The following is a 21,404-nucleotide window of genomic DNA, read 5'->3' as shown; positions in this document are numbered from 1 at the left end:
GCTTCCCATCTCCCCTCCTCCCAGCTCCTGGTAACCACTACCCGCCCCCCTGCCTTTGTGGACTTGCTCATTCCAGGTCCCTCATCTAGGTGGAATCATATAATATTTATGTTTTGTGTCTGGCTTGTTTCATGTAGTATAATGTCTTCAGGGTTCATCCATGGTATAGCATGTGCCAGAATGTCATTCCTTTTCAGGGTTGAATAATATTCCATTGTTTGTATATCCCACATTTTGTGTATTTATTCATCGATCCACGGGCATTTGGGTTTTTCTCACCTTTTGGCTGTTGTGAATAATGCTGCTAGGAAATGAGTGTACGAATATCTGTTCAAATCCCTGCTTTCCATTTTTGGGGTATATACCCACAGTGCTAGGTCATATGGTAATTTCTATGAACTGCCACGTTGTCTTCCACAGTGGCCACATCATGTTACACTCCTGCCAATGATGCACAAGGATTACAATTTCTCTGTAACCTCACCAACACTTGTGACTTTCTTTGTTTTTAATAGTAGCCATGTACGCAATGGGCATGAAGTGGAATCTTGTGTGTTTTTAAATCTTGAGGTTTTGATTTGTATTTCCTAATGATTGTTGATATAGAGTATCTTTTCATGTACTTATTGGCCATGCCATAACTTCTTTGGAAAAAAATATCAATTCAAGTCCTTTGCCATTTTTATTTTACATATATATTTTTATTGATTTCAGAGAGGAAGGAAGAGGGAGAGATAGAAACATCAATGATGAGAGAGAATCATTGATTGGCTGCCTCCTGCACACCCCTTACTGGGGATGGAGCTCGCAACCCTGGAATATGCCCTTGACCGGAACCGAACCTGGGACTCTCCAGTCCTCAGGCCAATGCTCTATCCACTGAGCCAAACCAGGCAGGGCCTTTGCCCATTTTTAATACAGTTGTTTGTTTTGTTGTTGTTGAATTAGAAGTTTTTAAAATATATTCTGGACATTAATCTCTTAGCAGATATATGATTTGCAAATATTTTTTCCCATTCTTTGGGTTGCTTTTCCCCTCTGTGGATAGTATTCTTGGATGCACAAAACTTTTTAATTTTGATGAAGTCTAATTTATCTATTTTATTTTGTGTTATCTGCACTTTTAGTGTCATAGCTAAAAAACAGCAACAATGTTGTCCCGATGTTTTCTTCTAAGAGTTTTACAGTTTTAGTTCTTATGTTTGGGTCTTTGATCTCTTTTGAGTTAATTTCTGTATATGGGGTAAGGTAAGGGTCCAACTTCATTCTTTTGAATGTGGATATTCAGTTTTCCCAGGATTTGTTGAAGACTGCCTCCCCTCCTTCCCTCCTTCCACTGACTGGTCTTGACACCCTTGTCAAAAATCATTTGACCGTATAGGTGAGGTGTTTTTTTTTCTTTTTTTCTGGGCTCTCTATTCTATTCCATTTTTTAATATGTCCATCCAAACTTATGCCAGTACTATACTATTTTGATTACTGTTACTTTGTAGTAAGTTTTGGAATCAGGAAGTGTGAGTCCTACAACTTTGTTCTTCTTTTTCAAGATTGTTTTGGCTATTTGAGGTCTCTTGAGATTCCATATGTATTGAAGAATGAATTTTTCTATCGTTGGGATTTTATAGGGATTTCATAGCATCTGTAGATCACTTTGAGTAGTATTGACATTTTAACAATATTATGTCTTCCAGTCCAGGAACAAAGAATGTGTTTCCATTTATTTTTTTCCCTTTAATTTCTTTCAGCAATGTATTATATTTTTCAGTGTACAAGTCTTTTACCTCCTTGGTTAAGTTTAGAAAAGAACTTTTAAAAAGTATGTATGCCCTAGCTGGTTTGGCTCAGTGGATATAGCATCAGCCTGTGGACTGAAGGGGCCTGGGTTCGATTCTGGTCAAGGGCACATACCCAGGTTGTGGACTTGATCCCCAGTAGGGGGCGTGCAAGGGGCAACTGATCAAAGTTTCTCTCTCATCATTGATGTTTCTGTCTCTCCCTCTCCTTCCTCTCTGAAATCAATAAAAATATATTTTAAAAAATGAAATAAAAATAAAAAAGTCGGGGTTTCTACTTGTAACTAGTTTCAAAATAGAAGTATTTATAAAGGGAGCATAACTCTCCACTTTTTAAGTATGGGCTGTGTGTAGTGACTTCCTTCCAAAGAGGACAGTGTAGAATGGATGGAAAAAGAGACTTTACAGGGGAGATACCCGACGAACGTTACCTCAGCCAGGTGTTCAAGATTAACATTGATAGCATATATCATGTTGATAGTATGTACCTTTGATATGATGTGATGAAAATGACACTTTATTTTGTGATTTTCCTCCCCCAAACCCATAATCCCAGTCTATCCTTGAGGAAATCATCAGACAAATTCCAATAGACACAATCACAAAGACCACATATTATATTATTCCATTCATGTGAAATGTCCAGAACAGGGAACTCTATAGAGACAGTTAATTAGTGGTAGGGATGGGGGAGGGCAATGTGGGGGTAGGGATGTTATAGCTAAAGGTTACAAGTTTTCTTTTTGAGGTGATAAAAATGTTCTAAAATTGACCATGTTGATGATTGCACATACATGAATAGAATAAAAACCATACTAAAAACTTGGAATGGGTGGATTGCGTGGTACATTAATTATATCTCAAGAAAGCTATTTTTAAAAACAGGTGTCCTACACAATACCTGGCCAGGACTCCCAGAAACTGTCATCAGTTTATCAAAACAAGAAAAGTCTGAGAGCCCTGGCCGAGTAGCTCAGTTGGTTAGAGCATCATCCTGCTATACCAAGGTTTCGGGTTCAATCCACAGTCAGGTCACATACTAGAATCAACCAATGAATGCATAAATAAGTGAAACAACAAATTAATTTCTCTCTCTCTCTCTCTCTCTCTCTCTCTCTCTCTCTCTCTCAAAATCAATAAATAAAAATTTAAAAGAAAAGTCTGAGAAATTGTCACAGTTCAGAATAGCCTAAAGCAACATAACAACTAAATGGAATGTGATGAGATCCTGGAATAGAAAAAGGACATTAAGGAAAAACTAAGGCACTCTAAATAAAATATGGACTTTAGTTAACAATAATGTAATCAATTGTAATAAATATACCATACTGATGTAAGATGTTAATATTGGGGAAACTGGGTTCAGTGAGAGGGGCATCTGGAGACTGTATTATCTGCTCAATTTTTTGTAACTCTAAAAGTGTTCTATAAAATAAAGCCTGTTAGTTTGTTGAAGTGTTGATTAAAAAGAAAAAAATTCTTACACAGCAGAGTGTTTTTCAATTTTGAAGATTATATCTGCCTTTTTTAAAATATTTTTTAATTGATTTCAGAGAGGAAGGGAGAGAGAGAAAGATAGAAACATCAATGATGAGAGATAATCATTGATTGGCTGCCTCCTGCACATGAGCATGTGTCCTGACCATGACCTCCTGGTTCATAGGTTGACACTCAACCACTGAGTCATGCCGGCCGGGCAGTTAAGTCTTATCTTGCTAAGGGTATGGGTTACATGGATGTGTTTGCCAAAACTAATCAAACTGTAAAATTAAGATCACGCATTTCACTATATGTAAACCATACTCTGATAAAAATAATTCTTAGAAAAGTATCAGAACTGCATTTAATATTGTATTTTCTAATCAGTAGTAAATGGAAATTTACTTCTTTAACATATTTTTTAAAAACACTGGGAATGTGCTTTATTTGCTAAACTGCTACCTGTTCTGTAACTAAACATTTTTTAAATTTAAAATGTTCGGCCTTGTCCTATTAAGTCATTGTGGACACCAAATGGCGGGGGTTGGGGGGGGGATGGCTATCAAATAATAAAAGGTAAACAGAACAGCTGCGTAGTGGTAAGCTGGGTGGGGAGGGGATGAATAAAAGACGGGATAGGGTCCCGGTCAGGTGGCTCAGCTGCCTTGGAGCACTGTCCTGTGCACGGGAAGTTTGCAGGTTTGATTCCCCCTGTCAGGGCACATATCTAGGTTTCAGATTCAACCCCTGGTCAGACCACGTAAGGGAGGCAACCAGCTGATGTTTCTCTCTCTCTCTCTAAAAAATCAATAAAAACATATCCTTGGGTGAAGATTAAAAAAATAAAATAAAAGATGGGATAGGGGGATATTCAAGTAGATGTAAGTTGTGGTTTGTTTTGCCTTGCTTTATAAACCCTCAACCCTCCCACTTATTTTTTTTTACATTTTTAAAATTAAAATATGTATTCATGTAGCAAAAAAATCACCCCTCCTGAAAATAATATAAAATAATATTTAATGTCAACTTTAATTGAAAAAATTCACCCCTTTAAAGTATACAATTCAGTGGTTTTTTAATATATTCACAAAACTGTGCAACTATCTGCACTATTCCAAAATATTTTAGTCACCTAAAGAGAAATGCCGCGTATCCAGTAGCAGTCACTTACCATTTTCTTTGAGCCCTAGATATTGCTAATCTACTTTAGTGTCTCTGTAGAGCTGTCTATTCTGGACATAGAGTATAAAGGAAATCATATAATATGCAGTCTTTTGCGACTGAAGGTTCATCATGTTGTAGCATGTATCAGTACTTCATTCCTTTTAAGGATGAATAATATTCCAGTGTATGTTTATGTCACATTTCGTTTATCCATTGGTGATGAACATTAGGGTTATTATAAATAATGCTGCTATAAAGGTTGGTAACGAGTTTTTGCCTGGACATTTGTTTTCATTACTCTCCGATATATACCCAGGAGAGGCAGTGTCGGCTCCTGGTAACTCTAAAGTTTAACTTGAGGAACTGCCAGACTGTTTTTCAGAATGGCTGCACCGTCAGTCATTCCCACCAGCAACGCATAAGGGTTCTAATTTCTCCACATCATCGCCAACCCTTGTTACTGTCTATTTTATTACAGCCATCCTAGTTGACGTGAAGTGGTATTGTGTTCTATTTTATTGTTGGATTGAGTGGTCACTCCATGTGCATTTGTTATTGTAGTTTGCTTTTAACCAAAATATATTAAATAATATATTTTAAAAAGAACAACAGGCTATTGATTGGACTTAAGAGGAAGTGGAGAATGAGAAGGAGGGAGGGAAAAAAAGAAAGAGAGAGAGAGAGAGAGAGAGAGAGAGAGAGAGAGAGAGAGAGAACCACCTTTTAAAATAGTAAAGAAATTGAAAAGAGAATTTTGTTTCCCATATTATACTGGGGGCAGATCATCTAGTGATAGTGATGAAACAGAAAGTAAAGAATGGGAAAAATGAGCACAAGAGGAAAAGAAGGAAAATGTAAGTTTAAAAAAGAAACAATCTTTAAAAAAAGAAACAGTCTTTAGGAACCTGATGGAAATTAAAAACGCAATCTGTAAACCATGTAAAGAAACATGTATATATAATTGCATAATAGAAGTAATTCTATGGAATCTGACCTCAGGGTAAGACAGATGTCCCTTTATTTGAGAGGATCCAAGTTCAGTGCTGCCTTCTTTCATTTTACTCAGTTTCTTCAGCAGAAAGAAGGGCAGCCAGCGAACACTTACTGGCTCACCCACCCCTAAGCGTGCTTTCCAAGGATCAGTTTCAAATCTACCTCGCCGCACGTCCCACCCTGGGTTCCCAGTTCACTCCACAGACCGCGGGCTCCCACGGCAGGGGCCTCACACTCCTCCGCCCGGAGTCCCGGTCCCCAGGTCCAGGGCTCCCCCCAACCCCCTCCACCCCCGCCCCCGCCTTCCCTCCAGGATGCCCCCAGGTGGCCCGAGGTCTGCCTTCCTCGCAATCCTATAGGAAACAGCCCCTTCCACACTCACGCTCCTTTCACTTTTCACAGAAAAAAAAAAAGTGTAACCTCTCCATAGTCAAATACAGCAAACGGAGACGATAAGCAGAAAACAGTTTTTAGCTGTCAAAGTATCAGTGATACAAATAATCGCATTTTCTGACCGGCTGAGCGGGGTCAGAAAAACACTTTTATAACTGTTGTATAAACTATTACACCTTTCCTGGAAAGCAGTTTAGCCACATGCTCTAAGGTCTTAAAGAATGTACAGCTCCTGATCTAGTCATTTCAATTCTAGGAATCGATCAGAAAGAATTCGTCAGAAGCTAGGCAAGCATTTATATAGAGGCATGTTTATAATTTGCAATAGTAAAAATTAAACACATATTAAAATGAGCGCAATATTTTAAACTTTATGATCCATTCATATTGAGGGAACCTATAAGACCACTGAAAATCATGCTTTCTATAAAATGAGAAGATACTCATAAAGTAGAATATACAGGTATGCATATAGTATGTACTACAGGTATATAATAAAAACAAGAAAGCATTCATAACCCAGAATTGGTTCTCAAAATTGGTGTTCCTCAGATTCACCTAGAGAACTTATCGAAGTCACGCATGCCCTGGTCCCGCCCAGACCCGCTGAATCAGAACCTCAAGGTAGTTACGAAGCAAGAATATGGACAATGGAATCATGCTCTCCTCACCCCCTGTCAGCACATCCTGGTTTGTCTTTGTATCTGTCTGTCTCCCCCTGGGACGCAAGCTTCAACCAGACGGTGTTCCCCGCTTTGTAAGGAAGGGGGAGGGTGGGCGGCTGGGAGGCTGGGAGGCTGGGAGGCTGGGAGGCTGGGCGGCTGGGCTGGTGGGAGGGTGGGAGGCTGGGCGGGTGGGAGGGTGGGCGGCTGAGCTGGTGGGAGGCTGGGAGGCTGGGAGGGTGGGAGGCTGGGAGGCTGGGCGGCTGGGCTGGTGGGAGGGTGGGCGGCTGGGCGGGTGGGAGGGTGGGCGGCTGAGCTGGTGGGAGGCTGGGAGGCTGGGAGGGTGGGAGGGTGGGAGGCTGGGCGGCTGGGCGGGTGGGAGGGTGGGCGGCTGGGAGGGTGGGAGGGTGGGAGGCTGGGCGGGTGGGCGGGTGGGAGGGTGGGCGGCTGAGCTGGTGGGAGGCTGGGAGGCTGGGAGGCTGGGCGGGTGGGAGGCTGGGAGGCTGGGAGGCTGGGAGGCTGGGCGGCTGAGCTGGTGGGAGGCTGGGCGGCTGGGCGGGTGGGCGGCTGGGAGGGAGGGTGGGAGGGTGGGAGGCTGGGCGGCCTCGAGGCCTCGGACGGCCAGGAAGGCGGGACTGGCGGAGGGATGACGGACAGGCTCCAGGCCGGGCCAGGGGTGCTTCCGAGGGAAGCGGGGCGCTGTGCGGGGGAGCCCCTGCCCGTCTCCACGGGGAACCTCAACACAGTGGATGTCTCGCTATGAATGAGATGACGGGAGGACTGAGGAGTGGGAGGGAGCGCCGCGTCCCGCGTGGAGGAGGAAGGGGGGGCAGGGGGACACAGGCTGCGGTGCCAGCCGTCGGGGTGGCGGACTCACCGGGAGGGGCGTATTTTTCGTGGTAAATCGCATAGGCTTTTCTGTGGGCGTCGGCGAGGGTCTGCAGACGTGCGGGCCTTGATTTCTGGTGGGGGAGCCCCGCGGTCGCCTCCTCCAAGTCGCTGAAAGTGAACCAGACGTCCACCAAGTCCCCGAAGGCGCGGAAGGCGAACGCGGCGTAGCGGGCGAAGCGGTCGGCGGCGGCTCGGCCCCGGGGCCCGGCGCCCGGGAGCCCGCGGTGCAGCACCCCCAGCGGCCGCAGCCCCGCCGCCCGCACGGCCCGCAGCAGGCGCCGGTAGCAGCGCACCGACTCGGCGTCCGGCGACTCGGGGCTGCCGGCGGGCAGCAGCCGGGCCCAGGCCAGGAACACCTTGTAGTGGGTGGCCCCGCCGGCGCGGAGGCGGCCCAGGTGCTGCGGCAGGAGCGCGGGCAGCGGCCGGGGACAGGCGTCCGGGGCTGGGTCCCCCGCCGCAGGGGCGCCGCCCGGGCCGGGCAGCGAGTCCGCAGTGAGAGGACCGGCCGCTGACATGAAGCTTCCATCGGGCTCCCAGCCCAGCCCGCAGCACGAAAACCTTAGGAAAACCAACAAGGCTAAATTCCAGGCCAGCTCCATTTTCGAGGACGTGTTGGGAGGTTGCGGAATCCTTACTTTATAACCACAGCAGGGGTTGTAAAATACGTGATTATTAACACTTAATATTTAACTGGTGATCTGTGATAATGCAACCAGTGCATGGCTCACCAATGTAATATGGAGAAATGCAAACGCCGTAAGAGATAGCAAAACTTCAGATGCCTCGCACGATTTCAGCCGAGGAACCTGGAAAATGTCTGCAGGAAAACACGTTCTCCACATTTTTATTTTTTTTTTGGTCTTACAAAGCATTTTAAAATTTGTTTACTTAACACAACAAAAACTAGTCCCTTGCCAAACTTTTCCCCCCTTAAAAATATGTAAGTAAGTGATGAAACATGTTGTAAAAGATTCAAATAATATAGAAACATATGAAATATCCCTGTAAATTCTTTCCCTCCCGCCCGCCTCTTCCCGGTGTAAGCAGTTCAACATTGCTTCCTTCCCGTTTTCCCTCTCTGTGCAGCCGAATGGTAATTCGGGAGTTTGGAAGCTGGTTTAAATCTCACCTGGAGAAAGCCACTGAATTTCTCGGTGCCTGCCTCTTCGCCTGTAGAATGGAAGTAGATGGTAGTGAGAATGCAATGGGGTCATTCTTCAGCATGGTTAGAACAATGCAACTCAGTGGTAGCTGTTACTGCATATATTCGATGCAAACGTATGTAGTAGGTGTGTAACATTTTAAATGTATAATATAATTTAACATATTATACATAACACAGGATTATGATTGTTCCTCAGCTTGCTTTCTTCTCTTCACTTAATAGCTGCTGGAGCTCTGCCTACATCAGAATGTATAGACCCACCTCCTTTTAGCATTTATTCCATAGAAAGGAGGTAACATAAGTTAACCTCTTGATATTAAACACTGGTTCTATCTTAATTTTAATTGGTTGCAAATGTATATAGATATACATTTATACCTATACATTACATATCTTTGTCCACATGTGTGACTATTTCTTTAACATAGGTTCTTAGGAATTAAGTTGACCCAATGGTATACCTGTTTAGAATTCTGATTGAAATACAAATAGTCTTCCAAAACAGGCTTCTTCAAATTTAAATTCTACAGACAGAAGTGTGCTTAAATCTCTCTGCTTTGCTAACACTTGTTATAAAACTTGACATTTTTGACACTTGGAAAAGTGAAAATATTATCTTTATTGGTTTCTTATTTTTCTGCTTAAAATGTAGCTCTTCATGTTAATTGGCTGCTTGTTTTTCTTCTGAGATTTATATTTATATCCTTTGTACATTTTTATTATTTTAACTTATTACTGAAATAAAAACTCTTAATAGAGTTTGGATATCATATATTAAAACATGATAGAGCCCTGGCCAGGTGGCTCAGTTGGTTGGAGCATCCCCCTGTACACCCACAGGTTGTGGGTTGAGTTCCTGGGTCAGGGCATGTGCCAAACCTGCAGCCCATCATGTTTCTCTCTCCTGTATCCTCAGGTGAGGATTAAAAACAAACAAACAAACAAAACATGATAGGAAACAATTTTCCCCGGTCCTTTAATACGGTTTATGGTGTCTTTTAAAGTACATTCCTGGTACCATAGTTTAAGTCTCATGTCAAAACTGTATTTCCTTATCCTGTTTTAAATCTTTACATCTTGCCGAAACCGGTTTGGCTCAGTGGATGGAGCGTAGGTCTGCGGACTGAAAGGTCCCAGGTTCGATTCCGGTCAAGGGCATGTACATTGGTTGCGGGCACATCCCCAGTGGGGGGTGTGCAGGAGGCAGCTGGTCGATGTATCTCTCTCATCGATGTTTCTAGCTCTCTATCCCTCTCCCTTTCTCTCTGTGAAAAATCAATAAAATATATTTTTAAAAAATCTTTACATCTTTAGCTCCTCTTGAATTTTAACTGTATGTATATTGTGTGGCATGGCTTATCAATTTCTAACATGTTATTGAATAGGCCATCTTCTTCCACTATTTGAAATGCTACCTTATCAGGAACAAAATATCTATAAAGACATAGATATTTCGGGACTTTCTACTGCTTGATTATCCATTCCTGTGACAATACCACACAATTTAAATTTCTATAGCTGGGTAGTACTTTTCACTTTATTATAGGACATAGACTCTCCTTGCATTCTTTTTCCTGGAGTTTTCTTGGTGTGCACACACACATTCACTCTTTCCCTATTTTTTGTAATAGAAACAATTTTATTTCATTTACTGGAATTTTAAAGATGGCCTTGACGTCAAGCTTCAAATCTGGTAACCATTATTCTGTTGTCTCTATCAATGAGTTTGTTTGTTGCTTTTTGTGTATTATCCCACATATGAGTGAAATCATGTGGTTCTTATCCTTTTCCATCTGACTTTTTTCACTTGGCATAATACTCTCAAGATCCATCCATGTGGTCACAACTGGCAATATTTCAATTTTTTAATGGCTGAGCAATATTCCATTGAATATATGTAGCGTATCTGTATCCAATTGTCCATCAAAGGACACTGTTTCCATGTCTCAGCCGCTGTGAATAAAGCTGAAATGAACATAGGGGTACATATACTAGTATCTTTACAGATAAGTGTTTCACATCAAGATCCTGGCCATCCCCAACTCCTTCAAAGAACAATCAGAATCTAGGTTTTGCTGAAATGAAGCTGATTTTTTAAGAAATATATATTTTTATTGATTTCAGAGAGGAAGGGAGAGGGAGATAGAAACATCAATGATGAGAATCACTGAATGGCTGCCTCCTGCATGCCCCCTCACTGGGGATCAAGGCTGCAATCGGGGCATGTGCCCTTGACCGGAATCAAACCCAGGACCCTTTAGTCCACAGGCCAATGCTCTATCCACTGAGCCAAACCAGCTAGGGCACAACCATCAGTTTGACCTCTGTATCTATAAGTCAGTTTCTATTTTATTTGTTCATTAATTTTGCTCTTTAGATTCCACATATAAGTGAAATCATATGGTATTTTTCTTTCTCTGTGTGACTTATTTCACTTAGCATAATACCCTCTAGGTCCATCCATGTTGTCACAAATGGGGTAAAATTTCACTTTTTTTATGGCTAACATTACATTGCATATATGTACCACAGCTTTCTTACCCATTTGTCTATTCATGGGCACTTGAGTTGCTTCCAAATCTTGGCTATTGTAAATAACACTGCAATGAACATATTCTTTCAAATTAGTGTTTTGGGTTTCCTCAGATATACATATACCCAGAAGTGAAATCTCTGAGTCATAGGATAGCCTTCATTTTGTTAATGTGGAGTATCAATCACATTGGCTGATTTGTGGACATTGAACATCCTTGAATCCCTGGAATGAATCCCACTTGATCATGATATATGACCCTTTTAATGTATTGTTGAATTCAGTTTGCTAATAATTTGTTGAGGGTTTTTGCATCTATTATCAGGGATATTAGCCTGTAATCTTCTTTTCTTTTGGCAACCTTCTTTAGTTTTGTTGTCAGGGTAATAATGGCCTAATAAACTGAGTTTGGAAATGTTCCCTCCTTTTCTATTTTTAAAGAGTTTGAGAAAGATTGGTATCAATTCTTTAAATGTTTGGTAGAATTCACCATTTAAGCCATCCTGTCCTGGACTTTTTTGTTGAGAGGTTTTGTTTTGTTTGTTTTTTTAAAATGTTTTTATTGATTTTAGAGAGAAGGGATAGGGAGATAGAAACATAATGATGAGAGAATCATCATTGACTGGCTGCCTCCTGCATGCCCCCTACTGTAGATCGAGCCAGCAACCCAGGCATGTGCCCTAACCGGGAATCAAACTGGTGACCTCTTGGTCCATGGGTCGACACTCAACTACTGAGCCACACCAGCCAGGCTGATGAGAGGTTTTCATTATTGATTCAATCTCCTTACTAGTAATTGGTCTGATCAGATTTTCTGTTCCTTCATGATTAAGTCTTGTTAAGTTGTATGTTTCTAAAAATTTATGAACTCCCCTCTTGTTGATGGATATCTGTTGGGATTTGAAAATACATTAAATTTATGTTGTATCTACCCACTTACTAGACACTTGTCTAATTTCCTTCATAAAGATCTTGTATGCCATTGTCCATTTCACCTTCCTGACAAGTAACATGTGGAGGGAGGGGGTGATGTGGAAATGTAAGCACTCATTCAGATGGACAAAAAGTGACTGTAGCCCTAGCTGGTTTTGCTCAGTGGATAGAGCATCAGCCTGTGGACTGAAGGGTTCAGGATCAATTCCGGTCAAGAGCACATGCCCAGCTTGCGGGCTCAATCCCCAATAGAAGGTGCGCAGGAGGCAGCCGATCTATGATTCTCTCTCATCATTTATGTTTCTCTCTCTCTTTCTCTCCTTTTCTCTCTGAAATCAATAAAATATATATATATATAAAAAGGAACTCTGACTGCATTTGTAGTAATTACCTCGCCTTGCTCTGGAGCCTGCACTCCCACTAATGGTAGAATTGGAAAGGGGATGAGATTCATCAAAACAGAACTCATGTTTCCTAAGCTTCAAATTTTCCTTTGGGCAGATATTGGATCAAATTAAGTTCAAATTCCTGTCAGGCCGTTTCTCTTCTTTCAGGACCTCTTAACACCATTTTCTTTATCGAGTGGGAGTCAGTGCAGAGAAGGGCTCTTTCTTGCTGTCTCCTAGCTTTTCTCTAGAATGTTCTTCCTAACACCTGTTACTGAATGTCCTGCCTGACATTTGTCCATTTTTTACAGCAGTATCTCATAGCTCCCTCACTAGCAAGTCTGAGACCCCAAGGTATCTTCATCCCAACAGCCTCCAATACCCTCATTAATTAGGAACATACTTTTGAAGCTTATAACCCTGCATTTGCTAACTGTGCAGGTTCTCTATTCCCAGCGTCCCCACCTTATCTTTTTCAAGCCAATGGAGAGTGCAATTACTATTATTGAACTCACATACCACATATGAACATGCCCTAACTGGCCCTACAGGCCAAGAATGACATCTGGTAAAAGCTGCAACAATAGAAACTGCACCATCAGTATACTGATCATAACTAAGTTTCAGGAAGTTAGTATCATACACAGCAATAACTTTTACCTGGAAGAAAGCCATAAAATTTGGAAATGGTTTTATAATATATAAAATCACACATTTCCCTTAAAAAAAAAAGTTAGAAAATAACTCCTAGGGCACAGAAGTTAAACTATTACAAAGTAATGATGCCCTAGCTGGTTTGGCTCAGTGGACAGAGCTTTAGCCTGCAGACTGATTCTGGTCAAGGGCACATGCCTGGGTTGGGGGCTTGATCCCCAGTAGGGGGCGTGCAGGGGGCAGCTAATCTATGATTCACTTTCATCATCAATGTTTCTCTCCCTTCCTCTCTGAAACCAATAAAAATATATTTAAAAAATAATAAAAGACTCATAGTTACAAGTAGATGGAATCAATCTCTATATATAAAAGCCTAAGCAATTGAATGAGCGAACGACTCGCTGACCAGTCGCTATGATGCACACTGACCACCAGGGGGCAGATGCTCAATGCAGGAGCTGGTCCCTGGTGGTCAGTGTGCTCCCACAGCGGGAAAACTGCTCAGCTATCCAATAGGAGCCAGACGTAGGGCTCACGGCTGGCAAGCACTGCTGCGGCACAAGCCTCTCCTGATCGGGACTGGGCACGAGCCCGTGGCAGGCGCAGCAGGGCTGGGATGAGCAGGAGTGGCAGGCAGGAGCAGCAGGACACGCCAAGGGACCCCACCGGTGCACGACCAACCCATGGCCGGCCAACCTCCCGCAGTCCCTCCCCGCCGGCTGGCCAACCTCCCACAGTCACCAGCCAGCTGAGGGACCCCACCGGTGCACGACCAATCCATGGCTGGCCAACCTCCACAGCCAAGCCAACCTCCCGCAGTCCTTCCCCGCCGGCTGGCCAACCTCCCATTCGCCAGCCAGCCGAAGGATCCCACCTGTGCATGAATTCGTGCACCGGGCCTCTAGTAAGAGTATAAATAAATTCAAGACAAATGCAAAACAAGTTATTTTATTTTGATGAAAAACTGCAATAGTTAGCAATTGAAAGTTATTTCCCCAATAAAATACTACATACCATAAAAGTAATGGGCCATTTTCCTACAAATGAAAGCAAAGGTCTTAGTTACCGAAACCACACATTATTGGGTTCCAACTTCATTTAGATAAGAAGCACACTAAACAAAGGCTAAAGCCCACAGTGGCATAGAAGTGTATGACGGGAATGCGGCACACAGGACCTTCAACTTGGTTCGTTACTCAACAAAGAATCTTCCCGAAGCATTGCTCCCAGAAACATCCTCTCCCTCGCAGAGCTCCATTCAGACCCCAGGCTCCAGGCAGGCCAGGAGGTAGAGGGCCGCAGTTTCTTTGGTTAGTTGCTTTCAATATCTCAATCTTCAAGCAAGTAATTAGGGTTCACTACTAAGTAGGGATCCTCTTCATAGCTCTCACTCCCTTCCGTAGAACCTTTCAATCCAGCTTGGGTGAGCTCAATGAGAACATGATCCTGTGAAGCACAAACATTCGTCCTCAGGTCTCCACAGTATTAGAGACATGCCAGATACACAGCATCTGACCCTTCTCCTGAGTGTTTGCTACTAGCATTTTCTTTCATTTCCCCTCCAGACACTCTTAGAAAAAGGACCATACTTTAAAGTCATTATTAAGGATCTGCTAAACCTGTCCCCATTAGGATATAGACCTTTTCACACCCTAAACCTCCTTTGAAAAATCAAGAAATATGGACCTGGTTGATGTGGCTCGGGTGGTTGAGCGTCGTACCAAGAAGTGGCCGGTTCGACCTCCAATCAGAGCACATGCCCAGTTTTGGGCTCAATCCCAACAGGGGGTTGTGCAGGAGGCAGCCAATTGATGTATCTCTGTCTCTGTCTCTGTCTCTCCCCTCCCCTCCCTCTGTCCCTTCTTCTTTCGAAAACCAGTAAAAACATATTTTTTAAAAAAGAAAAATTAAGGAATATGTAAGTAAGCTCAACAGTCATTGTGATTTTAATAAGGTTCCTGGCCTACTACATCAAGTACTTGTAAATATAACTTCAAAAGGCAAGATGTATGAATTTTAAGATTTGCAATTGTGTAAAATACTCTGATGTTTATCACTCTGATAAAAGTATTTAGTTTCACTTAATATTTTGATAATTTTAATTACTGATCATTGAACTTTCTTTACTACCCATTCATAAATCAGAAGTAGAATCTGAAGATAAATTTCACTCTGATCTATGAGCTAATAATAATAAAAAAAAGAACATGCCATGTGGCTTAAAAATATTGATGACAGATTTCAAGCCTTTGATGTACCTATACATCAACCTAAAATATCCACAAATGAGAAGGACTCCTAGCCAAGACTGTATGGAGGGACTCAGAGAATAGTGACTTGATCCTAAGAAGGTGCCAAAGTCCCACAGAATGAGGACTAATGCCATTAAGAGGGACTGGACACTTTCAAGCACTCTATGTACTAACACACCCTTAGAGGAAGAACACTTGATTAGCACCGTACAAATTCTCTAGTCTTTGCAGTGAATTAGCTCAGGCAGTGAGTCAAATTAATCAGTGTAGATCAGTTAATTTCGCAATGTGTCCCAATGTGGATTTCCATATGGATAATTTTATCTTACACTGATCCCAGGGGGCTCTAGGGAGGGAACGGCTGGCCTGGTGCAAAAACACTGCCCACTATTTGAAAGACAATTCTCAGTTATAGAGTGATTATTAGCTTTATTTTCATATATATTATTTATTAAGTTCTGATATGAACAGCTGTTCTCATCATCCCCCCAACCCCTGAAATTATACACTCATTTTCATCTGCTCTCACAGGTAAACAGCTTTTCAGATAAGACAACCCTCAGATTTGATACCTACAATATTTATATAGTAAGCACTGAAGTGAAATGCAGGACAATTGAATCTCTGCCATTTGAACAGAAAATTTCAATTATTCAGGAAATATCTGACCCCTCTATGCACCAGGCAACACTGTAGAACCTGAGGATACTGTGGTTAACAAGACAAAGTCCCTGCCCTCATGGTGCCTGCCTTCTAACGAGAGAGACAAAGGAAACAAATAAGGAATATACTACCAGGCAATAAGCACTAGGAAGAACCACAAAGCAGGGCAAGGGGGTGACAGCAAGGAGGCTATTTCAACAGGCTGGGCAATAAAAGCCTCCTTCAGGATAGAGGAGGGGATCTGGGCAAGTGCAAAGGGCGAGTGCGAAGGCCTTCATGTTTGGTGTGTCAAAGGAACCGTGACAAGGCCAATGTCACTGAGTAGACTGGGAAGAGAAAGGGGCAATAAAATGAAGTGAACAAGACAGACAGACGCTCGTCTGTGTAGGCTCCTGCAGGCCATGGTATTGGCAACTGGATTTTATTCTAAATGGAAGGGAAGAACTGGAAGGGAGGGCACTAAAATAATTTGACTTGTTAAAAGATGCCTAGCTACTGGGCAGAAAGGGGGACAGACATAAGGTGGTGAGAAAAGAACAGAAAATACACATACTGAAGGCAAGGCTCATAGAATTTGCTGCTAAAAGAGAAGTTTTGAGGGAAAAGTGGAATCAAGAATGATTCTAAGGTGTCTGGCCTAAACTAACCGAGTAAATGGGATCAATTGGGGGAAGGGGGATTGTTTTGAACACATTAAATGGGAGATGCCTATTATTTTGCAAATAGACAGCTGGCACATACATCTGGAGTATAGAGGGAAGGTGAGAGCTGGAAATTTATATCTGGGAATCATCGACAGCTGGGTTTAAATTCACAGAACTAAATGAGATCACTTAGGTAGTGAATGTAAATAGAAAAGAGGTCTGAGGAATGAGCACAGTACTCCATTTAAAAAGTGACAAAGAAAAAGATTCAGAAAAAGAGACTAAAGAGAAATAACCAGTGAGACAGGAGAAGACCCAGGGGAATATGGTGACTCAGAAGCCAAGGGAACAAGTATTTCCAGGAGGAAAGACCAACTGTGACAAATGCTGCTGACAGGTTGAATACTGAGAAGGGTCAATTAATTTGAGCAGAGAGAAAGTATGTATATAATGGTCCTTTAACAGAGTGGGAAAGTGAAGTGACTAGGGAAAAGTAACAGCACCGGCAGGGCTACTGTAAAGTCTATAAGATACAGAATTGTCCACTGGAGACTTGTGGGCATGCATTTAAATAAGAATGGGCACATGGTTGCATGTTTTTCTCTAGATATTTTTAAATGCCTGGATATGGATATAAAGAATTAGATTTAACCAAGACCGGGGTCTGGCCAAACAAGTAACACAGAGAATGAAGTTGAAGGTAAAAGAAAAGAGTGATTATGAGAATGTAAACTGGATAATGAAGGTAAGGATCTGAGGAAGGTGAAATATAAAAATTAGGTAATAGTGGTTGATGCTTGAAAGTTTGTAGTAATGAGAGAGAAAACAAAGGTTAAAAACACTCAAATAATAAGACCCTAAATCCACCTTCCCAGATTTGACTTACATTCTGCTTTTAGAGTAAATAAGTCAATCAAATGCTGTTAATTCTGTTACAATTCATAATTCTCACTAGACCCAATGATTCAAAATAAATGAACATCTAACGGACCTACACAAGAGAAAACCCAAGCAAGCGAAGTTCTGTACGTACATAGTGGGTGAGTCGATAAATTACTTTCTCTATGATCCTCTTCTTATTTATAAGTTCCTCTTCAGAATCTATTTCTGATTCAATTTCCTTCAAGTACCAGTTAACAAGCTCACTCCTCTTTAATGCAGACTCATCCTCTTCTGCAACAAAAAATACATTTAAAAAGGATTAAATTATCTTTCTAGCAAATTATACTGTCAATCCTGGGGGTTTGCACACACAAGATATGTACAGATTAGATAACCACCAACCAGTCAGAAAGTACATCTGCCGAAGTAAATTTGCAATGTTCCAGCATAAGCCTGAAATACCTGTCATACTACTTGTATGCTTGACTTTATCCTGAAGAGAAAAATCAAATTAAATAGAGATGATAAGAAACAAGTCTTAAAGCTAGTAATATTTCAGAGTATAAGGTGTTTCCTTCACCTTTTTATGCTTCATCATCTAAGAGAATGTCTGCCAACAGCAACTGAAGGCATAAATTAGGAATGAAACAACAGCAAGTAAAACTTCTTAAATATAACTTTTCTTCTTTGGAAAAAGAAAGACTGGAATTGAGGTCAACTGAGAAGCAAAAACCATGGGAATTGCCCAGCCGTTGTGGCTCAGTGGTTGAGCGTCAACCCATGAACCAGGAGGTCCGGGGTTTGAATCTTGATCAGGGCACATGCCCAGGTTATAGACTCGATCTCCAGTAGGGGATGTGCAGGAGGCAGCCGATTAATGATTTTCTCTCATCACTGATGTTTATATATCTCTCCTTCTCTCTTCCTCTCTGAAATCAATAAAAACATTTAAAACAAACAAAAAAAACAAAACCATAGGAATTTACTCAAAATAAAAAAATAACAATTTATCACAGCAAGGTCTATTCATACTGACTGAACTGTGTGGTTCTAAGAGTCCAAAGCAGAATTCTAAATTCACCAAGAAAAGTTGGAACCTGCATAATATTATAACACAGAAATAAAATACAACCTAGCCCTAACCAGGTTGTCTCAGTGGATAGAGCATCGGCCTGTGGAGTGAAGGGTACCAGGTTCGATTCCGGTCAAGGACATGTACTTGGTTGCGGGCACATCCCCAGAAGGGGGTGTGCAGGAGGCAGCTGATCGATGTTTCGAACTCTCTATCCCTCTCCCTTCCTCTCTGTAAGAAATCAGTAAAATATAAAAAAATATATATACATATAGTATATATAACCTAAAAAAAAAAAAGTCTACTTAGTCTTGATTCTAGCAATTGCTAATCAAATGCAAAATAAAAATTGGAAAATTCTAGCTTTACTGACAACTGCCTTTGAAAAGTTTATTATGGCTGTACAGTAAGTACTCGCTTAACATCGTCAATAGGTTCTGCAATTTTAATTAAAACATCTAATTGGCCGGGTGAACAGTGACTTTTTTTCTTTTTTTTAAGAAAGGAAGACCTAGCAGAATTTATCCATGGAATGCAGACTATCTGGGTGCTAATCATATCTTTGCCCCATCAATGGTCTGCCGTGTTTAAAACTTGTTGTGCGCGAGAGAACTAGAATAATAAAGTATAATGTGAACACAAGAACATGTAGGCTCCCAAACCTTTTTAAACGAAAAGGGAGCACCTGGTCTGTCCTCGTGGCTTCTTTACTATCTTCTCCCCTCCCGCCCACTGGCCAGTTATCGGGGGAAAGAGAGCAGAGGTTACAGGGCTCACACCTTAGTAAGCCAAGACAGTCTCTGGTCTTCCTTTACTCCACCTCAGATAGGATGCTGTGATGACAGCATCTGTCCAAAAGCCGGAATATTGGAACTTTTACATAAGAAATGTCTGATGGTCAATCACCAATTAAAGTTTTAAGCTTGACTCCTTGATTTCATTATTTTTCCTTCTACTTGTGGGAAAGCAGTTACGGGTAAGAAATGCACTACTGTCCAGATATCACACTTTATCTATGGAGAAATGAGTTCATTCCTAGTCTGGGATGTATTTGTGCTGATACAGTCTTTTGAGTTCAATTACTTGCCTATGAAATATAAATAACCTAGGAGTTCAGTTCATACATTTAAAATAAAGCTATAGTAAGGAATAGTGATTTTGCATCTGTAAAAACATTATAAAGGACTTCTTTTTGTATTACAGAATCCCAAATTCTGCTTCAAAACTATTAAAATTGGCAATTTAATAAGAATAAACCATAAGTCTTGTCTGACAATGAACTTGTGGGGAAAAGTACAGGCTGACACCCTGCCAAGGTAAGCTTTGTCTAACAATTTATCATCTCTCCTGACAAAACACAATCTTTAGCAATCAGAAGTGGTTTATGTAAATGCTGAGCCTGGTGCCTCACCTTCTTCCATCTTTCTGAGGTGCAGCACAATGAGGTTAGAGATCCGGCAGTACTCGGAGAAGCCCAGCCTTAAGGAGGCTTTCGGAACAGAATCGCGGTCTGTGTCGTCACTGTGGCCGTTGATTCCATTCACAGGAGGAGGGCTGTCAGCGTGACCTAAGGGAAACATCAACCACCTGAGTCTTCCTTCTGTTCCTCCCAAACTCCCCGCATCAAATGTTTATACAGAGACTAATATTGTAATACTAATTCCAAAACAAACATATAGGTATATTTGGTATTTAGTAATTTTACAAATAAAAATTAAAAGCAGCCCTAGCCAGTTTGGCTCAGTGGATAGAGCATCAGCATGCGGACTAAAGAGTCTCAGGTTCCATTCCGGTTAAGGGGCACATACCTCAGTTGCAAGCTCCTTCCCTGGCCTGGGTCGGGGTGCATGAGGGAGGTAACCAATTAATGTCTTTCTCTCACTTCGATGTCTCTCTCTCTCTCCCTCCTTTCCACTCTCTCTAAAAATCAATGGAAAAATATCCTCGGGTGAGGATTAACAAACAAAAAAAGGGGCAAATTTGTAAGTGCTATTAGTAAAGACAACTAAGTTAGAAGAAATGGGAAGGATGAGAGATATAAAGATTTCATGATCTAGTCCTAGCTGGTTTGGCTCAGTGGAGAGTCAGCCTGTGGACTGAAGGGTCCTGGGTTTGATTCTGGTCAAGGGCACATGCCCAGGTTGCAAGCTCAATCCCCAGTAAGGGGTGTGCAGGCGGCAGCAGATCAATGATTCTCTCTCATCATTGATGTTTCTCTCTCTCTCTCTCTCTCTCTCCTTTTCTCTCTGAAATCAATAAAAAAAAAGATTTCATGATCTAAAATCCATCTATAATATTATATGCAATTTTTATTTTATTCTTTTATGTAAAACTTTAAATTCTGATGATTTTCTGTTTTAATGTATTTGAGAAAATGTTTTTAATTTAAAAGCAAAATAACAATACAAATAAGGCTGGGGAATTAAGTCCACTATCACCATTTGGTGTATTTTGTCTTATAAGAATACATTTTTATTTTAATTACTTAAATTTTAACTTGTAAACAGTTAATTACAGTTCAATATCCACTTTTCCCTTTTGCCACAGAGACTTCAAAACCATCAACAAGTACACTTTCACCATGGCATCTCAGAGGGCATTCTGGACTCTAATTCCAGAACAGATTTATAAACAAGCGTCTCACCATTGATGCCATCTGGGCTCTCATCGACTTCCATTTGGACTTCTTCGTCTTGATCTAGATTGACATCAGGTGTTTCTACAACGGATGATGGATTTGTTCAGTAACCTGAAAGCTTCCTTCACATGTTTAGGTTGGACCTAAACCAATCAAGATGAGGTAAATCAGTAAGTCAGTCTTCTTGGTTTAGCAAACAGATTTTCT

The 21,404-nt window shown here is 41.5% G+C and overlaps 2 protein-coding genes across 3 annotated transcripts in view; both read right to left on the bottom strand.

The window, feature by feature from the left end:
* LCT (lactase) overlaps nucleotides 1-7,974 on the bottom strand; it is a gene marked incomplete at its 5' end in the record, with an annotated part of 50,696 nt that extends 42,722 nt beyond the window's left edge. For both annotated transcript variants that reach the window (XM_079781895.1, XM_079781896.1), the window contains one exon: nucleotides 7,362-7,974. In XM_079781895.1, the coding sequence (XP_079638021.1) occupies nucleotides 7,362-7,974 (613 nt within the window). The remainder of the gene's footprint in view (nucleotides 1-7,361) is intronic.
* Nucleotides 7,975-13,978: 6,004 nt separating this feature from the next.
* Nucleotides 13,979-21,404, bottom strand: part of MCM6 (minichromosome maintenance complex component 6) — a 40,697-nt gene continuing 33,271 nt past the window's right edge. Inside the window, 5 exon segments of the mRNA XM_079783060.1 lie at nucleotides 13,979-14,492; nucleotides 17,639-17,778; nucleotides 19,971-20,126; nucleotides 21,204-21,282; nucleotides 21,284-21,340. Of these exon segments, the coding sequence (XP_079639186.1) occupies nucleotides 14,376-14,492; nucleotides 17,639-17,778; nucleotides 19,971-20,126; nucleotides 21,204-21,282; nucleotides 21,284-21,340 (549 nt within the window). The 3' untranslated portion in view covers nucleotides 13,979-14,375.

This window comes from Cnephaeus nilssonii, assembly GCF_951640355.1.
Source record: "Cnephaeus nilssonii genome assembly, chromosome: 10".
Lineage (NCBI taxonomy): Eukaryota > Metazoa > Chordata > Mammalia > Chiroptera > Vespertilionidae > Cnephaeus > Cnephaeus nilssonii.
This window is presented reverse-complemented; position numbering and strand designations above follow the sequence as displayed.